Source organism: Prionailurus viverrinus, chromosome C1 (assembly GCF_022837055.1).
Source record: "Prionailurus viverrinus isolate Anna chromosome C1, UM_Priviv_1.0, whole genome shotgun sequence".
NCBI lineage: Eukaryota > Metazoa > Chordata > Mammalia > Carnivora > Felidae > Prionailurus > Prionailurus viverrinus.
This window is the reverse complement of record NC_062568.1, coordinates 118,570,414-118,582,480: the sequence shown is the minus strand read 5'-3', so window position 1 is coordinate 118,582,480 and position 12,067 is coordinate 118,570,414. Positions and strand designations below refer to the sequence as shown.

The window sequence follows — 12,067 nt, the reverse complement described above, 5'->3', positions numbered from 1 at the left end:
TTAGCAAAGCCCATAAGCCAATTCTGCCTTCCTGGGTCAGCACTGTTTATTTAATTATCATTGTAGGAGATTAAAAGAAAACCTTATTTGACTCAGAAAACCAATATGACCTTTTGGCCCCAGCAGAAACACAGTATGACAGGGAACAGCCACAGGCCAAGGACAGAGGCTGAATGGAGGTGTCCTGGAAGCCATTCACGGGTGGCTTCCACATTTCTGAAGGGGGCAGGGTGCCAGAGAAGTGGGGCCTCTCCTCCTCCTTCCCTTCGGTTTTCTTTGGTAATCTCATCAATTCCCTGCCTCACCCCATTCCAAAACTGCCTTGCTGGCCTGGCCGCCTTCTCTGTGTTAAGCTCTAGACCCACCTTCCCACCACCCTGCCGGCTGCCTCAAGGCTGCCCAGAGTCAACTGCAAGTAGAGAAGGTCCAAAGCCAAGTTTACTGTCTCTACCCTCCCTTGCCCTCCTGCCAAACTGTTCCTCCCATGACGTGTGCCACCTCCCCACTCTAATCACCCGGCGTCATAATTCCAGAGTTACTTTTGACTTCTCTTCTCCTGGATGTCTTTCCACTCTACCTCTTTCTGTCCCTTTCCACCGCAACCATCCCACGTTAGGCCTTCCTCACCTCTTTCCTGGATCAGACTGCTGGCTGGCCGCACAGTGGGCAAGGGCCCCCTCTAACATTCAACCAGAAGATGGCTTCAGATCCTCCTAATCACCGCGACACCGGAACGCCGTTAGTGGCTCCCTAATGCCTCCCAGATAAATGCCTTAGCCTAATATTTGAGGTCCTCTGTGTCTCCAGCAAGCCTTTTATTCCTGCTTATCTCTAGCCATTTCCCTCATATACCCTAAACACTAGCAAACCAGCGAACTGGGTAAGCTCCCGAGCACCGTGCCCTTTTGCAATTTACTTGGATTTCCCATTTCCGCATCTCAAAATCCTACCCACTGTTGTTGGTCTAGCTGAAATGTCACCTTTTCCGTGAAGCCAGTCACTCATTCATCAGCAAATATTTATTAAGCATTCCGTGCCAAATATTTCCCGATCACTCCAGAACATGCCCCATCCTTGCCTGTCTGCTCATAAACACACTCAAATCCCCTGCTGTATCATCAACTTCTTAGGACAGGAGCGAGGTCTTAGTTATTTCTATTTCCCCAACACTGCCTAACAGGGTGCGTCACAAATACTAGCTGCTCAAGGATATCTGCTGGGTTGAATCAAGATGCGTGCTGTCTGTGGTTTTAGTATCATTTCGTTTAAATTCTACTTATTTTTTCTGCTTAAGTAGGCGCGGCCAGGAAGAAGTAAAAATAAACTAATGATACTTCTCAGCAGCTATAAGCCTGTAATTATGGTCAACCCTAAGTTACCCATGATACTGGAGACAGTGCTGGAGGGAATCTCCCACCAGAAGCATAAAAACATTATCGCCATCAGTCTTTGATATGTATTGTGTAGCCGTCAAGGAGCTGATTTGCCTTTTCAACCCTGCGTGGCCAGTCAGGTTGATATCTGCCTCCACAGTCCGGATGGCCGGCTGGGTAAGAGGGACAGAAGGAAAGACGGAAGACATGCTGGTGGCTGGGTCCAGCCTGGGACCGAACGTCTGCTCCGCACAACCCCAAGGCAAGGCCGGGCGGTCCCAGCGTCACAGGCACACGGTGTGTGTCAGCATGGTGAGGGCTTTGGCCAGTTTCTCTCAGATGACTGCAAGGGTAGAGACATCCCAGCCCCCCCCCCCCCCCCCCGGCAGCCCAGTCTGGTGTCCCGAATCCGGTGTCCAGATATTTGTTTAAGGACGACGACAAAGTGTCACTGGGACTGAGTAAGGTCCTGGGACGGAGGGGGGCTGTGCTTCCAGTCTGGCTGGCATCGGGATGGTGCCTTCGCTGTGCCACCGGGAACCACTGGACGCAAATCAAAGAAAATGAGATTTGCAATTTTGCATCGATAGCCAGATAATGTAGGGGGGGAGAGTTCCCCGCTTCCACTTTGGAAGCAAACAAATATCACATGTGGTGATTCGGCAGCTGCATGAGTTGGGGAAAATTGATGCACATTTCATGTGTCAGGGAGCTGAGTCCCAGAGAATGGAGCCAGCCTCCCAGAAAATGGTTTCTTTATATAGTTCCATCCATTTATTGTTTGATTGGACTTTCTGTATATTAAATTCAAGCTGTTCTGCCGCTCATGGGTATTATGATGCGTTGGCTCCGTGGGAAATAATGAAGGTGATGGGATTTTACAGCATCACATTACAAAGGAGGCGTCCCCAGCCTCATCCATCTCTCCATCAACTAGCTTGTGTGTGAGGTGGCACTTATATTAAAACGATTTTTCTGATTCAGTTTAATGACACTCATTCCAGTCCTGACACCCGGAATATGATTACATGAGCGAGATGCAATCTTCCTCCATCCAGTTGTGGTCAGCAAAGGCTGAGCTGTCTTCCCTCCCTGTCCCCCACCTTCCCACTCACCCATCATTTGCATTGTGCCGGGTGGAGGGCGGGGGAGGCTGGGCCTCTGTTCTGGCCTGGATGCAAGCTGGACAGAGGCACCAGCCCTGGACTCAGCCTGGAGGGCACGGTATCTGAGCCTTCTGGCCGAGAACTCTGCGTGCTCCGAGGCATTGCGGTAACTCCTTCCTCCTTGTCACAAACAGGTCCTCATTGGAAGTTGGTCTGAGGTCACTATAGAACGCCTCTTCCAAAAGAGATTGCTGGGGGACTGGTCCCTACTTCCAAAAAATAAATAGATAAATAAATAAAAAGAAAGAAAGAAAGAAAAACTGCTTGGATAGCACCAGAGGATGAACACTGACGACGGGAGTACAGGTGTCAGCTTCTTGGAAGGGGTTGGTTGTGTCCAGGGGCCAGGAGACTCACAGCCAAGTCTCTGCTCCTCTCCCTGCCTGGGGAAGGGGAAGGGGGGCCTTCCAGTCATGACAGCATGTGCACAAGAGCCCTGTTGGGCCCCAGAACAGGAGCTCCCCCGCTGGATGAGAGAGACAAAAATGCTGTAGTAGTTACTGAGGGCTTCTGCCCCTCCCCTGAGGGGAGGGAGGGCCAGCCTGCCTTTTATTTACACTATTTTCCGGCAGAATAATTGCTATTCCTCAGGAAGAATCAAGTTTGTGTTTACGGGTGTGTTTAAAGAGGGAAACCCAAACAAAACCAAACAGAGAAAGGGAGAGAGAGAGATTGAGATTGATTTTGAGAGACTGAGGAGGAGAGCTGTGAAATGGGCACCAGCCCGAAAATCCCTTTCCAAAAACTGCAGCAGTTTGAATTGCTGGACTGGAAAACCAACCTAACGTAACGGTTCCAGTGTGAAGCACCCAAAGTCTCCTATATCCTACCCGTGGGAATCCACCTGTCCCCCATCTGCAGCCCTGATCGCCTGCCCGCCTCTCTGTCTCAGCCGCTCTCACAACCACTGACTTTCTGAGTCACCTGTTTCTGTTTCTGAGCCAAGACTGTCCCCCATGGTGGTGAGAGGGTGTCCAGTCCTTGGCAGGTGCTTGGTTCATGCCTTCTTGTGAAATGCTTCTCCCAGGGGTGAGGAAAGTCTTGAGGACCATATCTTCCTGGGCCAGTGCTTGCTACAGGAGCTTTTGGCTTTTTGCTACGGGAGCTTTTGGCGCTGGTGCGGTAGAAGCAGGACCAGCATGGCTTCCTGTTGCCCCTGCCTTCACGTACATGCAGAATGTTTCAGCTCTCCCCTCCCCGCCGCCAGCACCCTTGGCCCAGCCGCCATCATCTGCTGCCTGGACTATGATGGTAGCTTCTCCCCCTACAAAGCATTCACTCCCCAGCAGCCACAGTGATCCTTTTCATTTTTTTTAAAGTTTACTTATTTATTTTGAAGAGAGAGAGCACATCCATGCAAGCGGAAGGGAGGCAGAGAGAGAGAGAGAGAGAGAGAGAGAGAGAATCCCAAGCAGGCTCTGCACTGACAGTGCAGAGCCCGATGCGGGCTCAAACTCATAAACCGTGAGATCGTGACCTGAGCTGAAGTCAGACGCTTAACCAACTAAGCCACCCAGCTGCCCCCCCAAATAATCCTTTTCAAACTTAAGTGAGACCTACTCAGCACCCTCCAGTGGCTTCCCATTCCAAGCAGAGTTAAGGGCAAAGGGCCAAGTCTTTGGTTGCGAGGGCCCTGCATGAGCTGTTTCCCCAGTGACCTCCTATACCCAGGCTCTGCTCTTGCAGCTTGACCATTAAGACCGTCTAGCTCTTCCAAGAATAGCACCAAGGCCTCTCCTGCCTGATGGCCTTTGCATTCATTTGTTGTTCTCTTGGCCTGGAATGCTCTTCCCTAAGCTGCCCACATTCCTTCAGGTCTCTGCTCAAGTATCACCTGCGTTCCTCATGTAAAATGGCAACTCTCCCTGGCTCTCCCACCTTCCCACATTCATTACTCCCTGTTGATCGCACCATGCTTTATTTGTCTCTGTAGCATGAACTGCTGCTTGATAGAATGGATTTGTTTATGTATCTACCGTCTGGGCTTCTCCACTAGAACGTAAGCTCCATGACATCACAAACTATTGTCTTGGCTTCTGTATTCCTATTGCCTAGTGACTACTCAATAAATACGTGCTGCAGAAATAACTGGATGGAGGAAAATTTCAAGGATGGGGGTGCTTATCTATGGCTCCCTTTCTGCTCCTCCCTGACCCCAGAGTCTGCAGTGGGAGGTATGGCCACGCAGCCCAAAACGGTGAAGGAGAAGGGTTTCAGCTTCCTGTGCAAGAAAGGCCCAACTGTGCTAAGGTTGACGTCAGAACCAGAGAACGCCCTGCTTGGCCTCCCCATCTCCAACCTGCCACAAATGGAGATTTGTCTGAGATGACAATATGGCTAACATTCAGACAGCACTTCCAACCGGTTCTTAAAACGGCCAGGGGATGGTTAGCAGATGAGAAAACTGAAGAGAGGTAAGCTGGGCTACTAACCTGTTTGGTTGAACAGATATCTAGTGAGACCCTGAGCTAGGCACGGGCCATTCAATGATCCCTGGAATACAGAGATCTGCCCTTGAAAAGCTCACATCCTGCGAGAGAGACACATACGCAGATAAAGTTAATAAAATATGGCAGCCGACAAGACAGGGGTACGTAAGGCCACAATGGGAAGGAAGAGGACAGGTACCTAGGACACCCTGGTAGCAGGGGTGGCAAGAAGGCCTCCTGGAGGAGATGGTGTGGGCCTGAGTTTTGAAGGATGATGGGAGTTGGCCAGACACAGAGCAGATGGGGGGCAATCTCTGGAGTGGCAGGAAGCGTATGCATAAAGTCCTCTTTTTCTGACCTTTGGTCCACTGTTCTACCTACCATCTCCTGTTTTGGCTCAAAGGAAAAGCAGTGAGTCTCATTCAATTCATTCTGTCTGGACCTGACGCTAGGCTGGGGTGCAATCATAGCGCTTTGTATTCTCAGGCAGTAGGGACACAGTAGGCACTCAATAAACGTGGAATGAATACAAGATTTCTCATGAAGATGTGGGTCTGTATCTTCTCTTGGGAATTGCAGCACCAGAGAACTGTTGGGTAAGAAGTGTCAAACCAAGAAAAGAGCATGGGGTCATTCCTTCCCAGTAAGCATGCTATGACCAGATCCCCCCTGGGCAGGGTCACACCACCACCCAGGTAGATACGGCTGGCCAGGGTCCCAGGCCAAGGCAATTGGGAGTTGGGAAGAGGATTGGTGGGCCTCGAGGCAGTGAAAGAAGGTGCAGCCAGAATCTTGGGAACTGAGGGTTAACCAGATCCCAGATTGGCCCCACTTCCGGCACTGGGTCGGGGGGTCAGCCTGACCAAGTACCCCATTCTGGGGTGTGCCTGTATTGATTGTCCAGGGCCAGCCCCCAGTCTCGCAAAACCTCAGGCAGGCTCCTTCCAGGATTAGGTTTTAAAGGGAAATGCAAATCACCTGGAGGCTGCTTCATGCTTGGAAGAAGTAAAAATCGATTCTGTTTTCGTTAAAGGGATTTTTGGACCCTGTCAAAAGCTCTCTCATCTCGGGGCATGGGGTGACAGATAGGCTGGCAGTCTCAATTACATAAGCAAGCCAAGCAGGCAGCAGCAGGCCATCTTACCAGGAGCGATGCTGCTCTGTGCCCTTCCCAAGCCCATCCCCACCTCCCCAAGACAGCCAAGAGAGCCTCATCCCATCCAGTCTCGGAGCTGGCCCTCGACGGCCCTGATGGGTGCTCTCTTGCGACGCTTTCCTTGTGCACGATCCTCTCTTCCCCACGCTGAACTGGAGCTTCACCCACGGACTGACTCAGACAGTCTGGGCCAATCGTGATGCTGAGCAAAGTCAAACACAATTAAGAAGGAAAATCTGCTTAAAAAAAAAAAATCTACAACATAGAATACATTCACAAACTGGGTGTGTTGGTCTTATTTAATATTGGGAGTTCTGTGTTATCCCTTCCCTCGGTTAACTGAGATAATTGAGGATTTTATTTATAGCATCAATTATGAGCACTGAAATTAATCCTTTCATGGTGCATCTGGGAACTCAACTGTCAAGGGGGCATAAGGGAAACCTGGACTGGCCATGGGGGTCTTCCCCACCAGCAGAGGAAGGTGCAAAGGAAAGCCATCCTCAGGCCTTGGTGGCAGATGGGCTGTTATTGTTCTATGTGCTTAAGGAATTTTGAGATATTAAATAAACAGAAATAATTGGTTCCAGGAGATCCCTCCCTGGAGGACACCTGAGTAACTCATCAGTGAGTCCTAGGAAAGCAGGCAGAGATGGGAACTGGAGCAAGGAAGAGTGAACTCCACTTGGCACATCGGCCCTAGGCCCAGCCCTGCAGCCTGTCAGTCAGCCCTGCTCTGCAAAGAAGCTAAAGAAAGTTTCTCCCAGACGGAAACGGGAACTTGGGGCAGAATCAGGGCAGGGAGGGTCTGGAGATGGGGAAAACTAAGTGTCTGTTGGGAGTTGTTGGAAGCAGCCGTACAGAACGTGGACTATGGCAGAATGTTGGCCTTTGGTATTCCACAGCCACTTGGGGGCTCAAATCCCAGCAGACAGTAAGAAAAAGAAGGGTTTTCTGGAGCAGTTTAAGCCCACGACTAGCCAGTGAATCTGTTCAGGACAGGAACCAGCCAGGGTCGAGTTGGGAAGGCCTTCGAGAAGGACAAGAAGATGCCCACAATGCAGAGTGTCTCAGGAGATGGACAAGACACCAAGCGAAGGCTGCCCTCCTCTGCCCCCAGGGCCCAGGGCTGGGACAGAGCCCAAATCTTAGGTCCACCCTAGAAAGAGGAAAGGCAGGTCTGGAAAGGACTGAGAACAGTATCAGGTCAGGCAAATGGTATAGGCACCCCATTCACATCGACCAATCCATTAAAAAGTGTTTTGCCAAGCACCTGCTATGTATAGCCAAGCAGTGAGCCTGGTGATGGTTCCAACTGCCAATTCAGGTCAAAGTCAAAGTAGTCCAATTGAGCATTAGACTACACCAGCCAGGGCAGAGGGGAAGAAAAAGCCTGCTGTCCCATTACTTATCTGAGGTTAGGGGAGACACTCCTGAAGGCTTCTTTTCTTGCTCATTCGTTTCCCCTCCCAGAGGCTAGACGTTTCGACGCATGCAGAAGAGCAGGGAGAGGAGCCCACAGGGCCAGCAGTCAGGGGAAGCATGCTACTTCCCATGCAGGTGCCCTGTCCTCCCTCTTTGCTTTCACTCTCTGGCAGAGGCCTCTTGCTCCCTGCCATCCTCTCTCCTCCCTCAGAAAGTAAATATGAGGCCAACATTGTCCGTCCCCTGACACTGAACTCACCCCTTGATCTACAGGGTGAATGCTAAAGGAAATCAGTGGTCTCCCCAGCGACAGTAAAACAGCACCTTTTGCTAGGAAAGCAGCCATTAATTTCAAAGGCAGTCTTTAAACTGGCCAGAGGCAGATGTTTTATTTACAAATTCCCTGTGTGCCTAGTAGAGTGGCTGTAGTACTCACCGCACTGATGTTTTCTTGCAGAGTGATGTGACTAGAAGAAACTAACACTCTGTGGCCATCATATAAAAGAAGTAACCCTGGGGGGCTCTGCCTTCCACCTATGTCCCCGACAGTCTGGGTGTAAGCGGAGTGGTGAGTGGACAGAGAAAGGGCACTGGAGGCAGTCAGGCTGGTTTTGGAGAACCAGCGCTGCCCCTTCTCAGCTGTATGACTACAGAAATCTACTTGACCTCTAGAGCCTCGCCTTCTTTCTGTGTCTTCAAAGTTGTATGGCATTTTTCCTACCTTGCAGGACTGCTGTGAAGACTTCAAGGGATAATGTATGCAAAGTGCTTAGCGCACTGCTGACACATGGTAGACACACACACATGCTGTTATACTAATAATAAAAAGTAATAGGCAGGTGGCCACTGAAGTTTCCATCGATCTCTTCTGAAACGATCCCATTTTAACTCTGACATCCATCTGTCTGCCCTGTTTTCTCCCCATGGCAGTCCTGAGGCATCACTCTGGTGTCATGAGTCCCCATCAGAGGGCACTTAAGGACACTGGATAGTCAGAGCCACATCGGGAGCATGGCCAGGGAGGTCTTGGCCATGGGTGAGGTCGCCTTCAGGAGAGTGAAGGGATGGGCAGGGTCTGCCTAGAAGGGGTAAATGTGTCTCTTTCTCTTGATACGGTGGCCAGCCCCCAAGCCACTATATCCCTAAATATCCTGCTGTGCCAAGAAGCCCACATCTGCCACCTAAACCAAGAGACAAGGTCAGATGACCAGACATTCTTACCCACTCCGGGCGTGAGCAGCTGTTCAAAGAACTGTGTGTGTGCTGGAGGGAGAGGAAGGGGCAGGATGGCCTGTGTCAGACCGACAAGAGACAAAGGGAATGCCCCCATCAAATATGGCCTCCACAAATGGACAATGACACCCCTTGCTCTCCCCCTCCCGTGTGGCACAATGACAAATGTAATCATTTTAAAAGGTCCCGTCACCTGCTCAGTCATTCCCAATAAGCACACACAGCACTATGGAAAAACCGACACCAGTGCCGCAGGGTTTCAGGCCAGGAAAAAAAAAAATCGAATCACCACGACGCCACCAACCGAATTGTCAAAGACCAAATAAAAAGCTTCATGAATTCTCCATCAGCAATATAATGCTTCCTGGCCTAAGCAAATACAGACCCAGCACATGAATTGTAAAGGGATTTTTGCATTAGCCTCCGTGACTCGCAACGCCCAAAGCAGAAACCCCTAAGAAATACATGTCTCCATAAAGCTGCCTTCGTTGGCTCTAATCCTGTTAGGGTGAAGATTGCAATCTCCTTCCTGAGCCCCTTCCTCTGATGGAAAGCTCACATGCCAGCACCATAAATACATTTCTGTGACCTCAGCTGGAGAAGGGACCTCGGGGAGATGGAAGAGACAGAGTCACCCGTAGCCTTGCTGAGTGCCTCTCCCTCCCTCTGATGATATTGCTGCTTCTGTGTCTGACCACGTGATCCGTGCAGACCACCTCAGAGTCGCCCAGGTAGGCCGGGGCATTCAATCACAGAGTCGGGCTGAGGAAGCAAGACTGCAACTCCTTCCATGAGAAGAAAACAAATCGGATGCCCCGCTTTGCAGAAAACCCAAGTTCAGAGTCACTTAGAGAAAGCCTGCTCAGATCCACTGAACCCTTGAGCATCTGTGGCAGCAGAGAAGAGAAGGCAACAGAGAAATAGCCTGCAGATATATTACAGAGAAGAAATGCAGGAAGGATCCAGAAGAAGTGCTCTTGGTGTCTTCTGGTTAATGGAAATGTGTACCCTCCTTACGACACTCACAGAACACCTCAGGGCCTTCTTCCTTCCTACCTGGTGCCCCCTTTCTCTCTCAGTGACAGCCCTTACAAGCACGGATGCTTGTAAGAATACAGCCACTCACCCCACCCCCCACAACACACTGCACGCATGGCTGAGAAGACAATGACGGCTTGATTTTCCATGTTGTATAGAATGCATGGCCCCCCCAAAAAAGAAAACTCAATTCAGAGCAAGCTACCACCCCCAAACAAATCACTTGTGTGCCTTCCTTTTCTGATGAGGCAACTCCCCTTGCTCCTACAACTTGGCCAAGCGACTCCCCACTCCTCTGCCCAGTCCTGATGCCATCCACGGTTTCCCACCCATCCAACCTCCACCCTCTTCCGGTCTACCGGCACAGACTTACCCCAGTGTGGTCATGGTGACAATGGTGTACCAAAAAGAGGCAGGAATGCTCGTGAACTTGCTGGCAGAGGAGCCCTTCTCCGCGTAAAACATCACAGTGGCAAAGATGATGATGGCCATGGTGAGGGAGAAGAGGAGAAAGCCGAGTTCAGAGGCACAGCTCTTGAGCGTGTAGCCCAGGATCCGCAAGCCCTGGGAGTGGCGCGAGAACTTGAAGATCCTGAAGACGCGGAAGACCCGGAGCGTGACAAAGGCACCGGACACGTCCTCATTGTTGGTCATGACCAGGCCGATGTAGTACGGCATGATGGCCACCACGTCAATGATGCTCATGACGCTGCGGATGAAGCGGTAGCGGCTGGGCGCCGCGAAGAGCCGGAGGAGGTACTCCACGGTGAAGATCATGACGCAGGCAGTGTCCAGGCAGAAGAAGGCCACCGAGTAGCGCTCTCCACAGGGCAGCTCCTTGCTCCCGGGCACCGTGCCGCACGGCACCGTCTCCACCACGTTGGTGATGACCGACACGGCAATGAAGAAGCCAGTCACGTAGTAGAAGACCAAGGCCAGCGTGCTGGTGTGCGGGTTCTCGAAGGCCCGCCACATGGTCTGGCGGAAGCTGAGCGAAGGCATGGACTCCTGGTTGTTCTCCGAGTCGTTGTCGTCCATGAGCCGCTCGGCGTTCTCCCTCTTGCGGTCCTTGTACTCCTCGTAACAGCAGTCTCCGATGATCTCCGGGAGGATGCCATAGAAAGCCAGCTCGTCGTCGTAGGCCGAGATGCACTCGTAGCGCGGGTAGTGCAGCTTCCCCGTGCGGTAGAAGTTGAGGACGCACCGGAACACCTCTGGGTCCCGGTCAAAGAAGTACTCCTTGGTGTCCTCGTTGAAGAAGAACTCCTTCTCCGTGCTGCCCAGCAGCGTGTCCGGGTAGCGCTCCAGCGTGGTCCGCCAGGTCTGGAACCTCCGGCCGCTCACGTTGAGGACGATCAGTTCATCCTGCCGCTTGTTCTTGTCAGCGGGGGCGAGGGGCATGGGGCAGTTGGCCACTGGCATCCACCCGATGGCCGCCGCCCGCGCAAAAGGCAGCCAGGCTGCCACTCCCGCCGCCATGGTGACTCCAGCTCTTGGGCTGGCCACTGCTCAGAGGCTTTGCACACCAGCTTGGAGTTAGTTCCGGGACCCCTGGGAGATGGGAGGAGAGAGCAGAGAACCGGGTGAGTCCATGATTGCCTCCCAGGTAGGAAATGGGACACAGGGAAGGGTCCGTGCTGAGTGGAACAGCGAGCAAAAGTCTTGAAGGCAAATTAATGAAACCGAAGCCGCCACCGAAGAGAGGAGACTGGATTCTTTTCCCTCCCCTCCTAGGGAGAGCACCTAGCACAGGGCAGTGCTGCAGTGTGGGATCACCAGATGTTGTTGACTGCCCGACAAATTGTCGAGTTCCGAGAAGGCTCAGGAGCATTTGGAGGGAAAGCCTCTTTACTAGGAAGATCTGGGAAGACGCAGGTAATAATCAGCTCTGAAAGGTTATGGCGTTATTACGAATTTAAATTGGGAGAGGGTAAATGAGTTCTCATTAAAAAAATTTAAAAGTGGGATAAACATGCTAATTTTTATTTCACTCTTCACCCACCAGGGTAATCAGGAATGGGGTGTGGGTGAGAGAGATCAGGTAAACACATGCTTTCTACTCCCCCCTGGTGAGATGGAGGCCGGGGCTGCCCGTGTCTGGAAAGTTCTCTGAGATGGCAGGTGAAGACGGTAGGCCTACAGCTTGGTACAGTTCTGTTCCCCAAGTCCCATGGAGAAGGCTGTCCCTGGTGCTACCTTCTGGGACACCTGGCAACCTAGCCTCCAATCGTATCCCTCAGAGCCATG

The 12,067-nt window shown here is 51.6% G+C and overlaps 1 protein-coding gene across 1 annotated transcript in view; it reads right to left on the bottom strand.

Annotated features, from left to right (window-relative positions):
* Positions 1-11,299, bottom strand: part of KCND3 (potassium voltage-gated channel subfamily D member 3) — a 202,847-nt gene extending 191,548 nt beyond the window's left edge. Inside the window, exon 1 of the mRNA XM_047871445.1 lies at positions 10,194-11,299. Coding sequence (XP_047727401.1) covers positions 10,194-11,299 — 1,106 coding nt within the window. The remainder of the gene's footprint in view (positions 1-10,193) is intronic.
* Between the last annotated feature and the right edge of the window lie 768 nt (positions 11,300-12,067).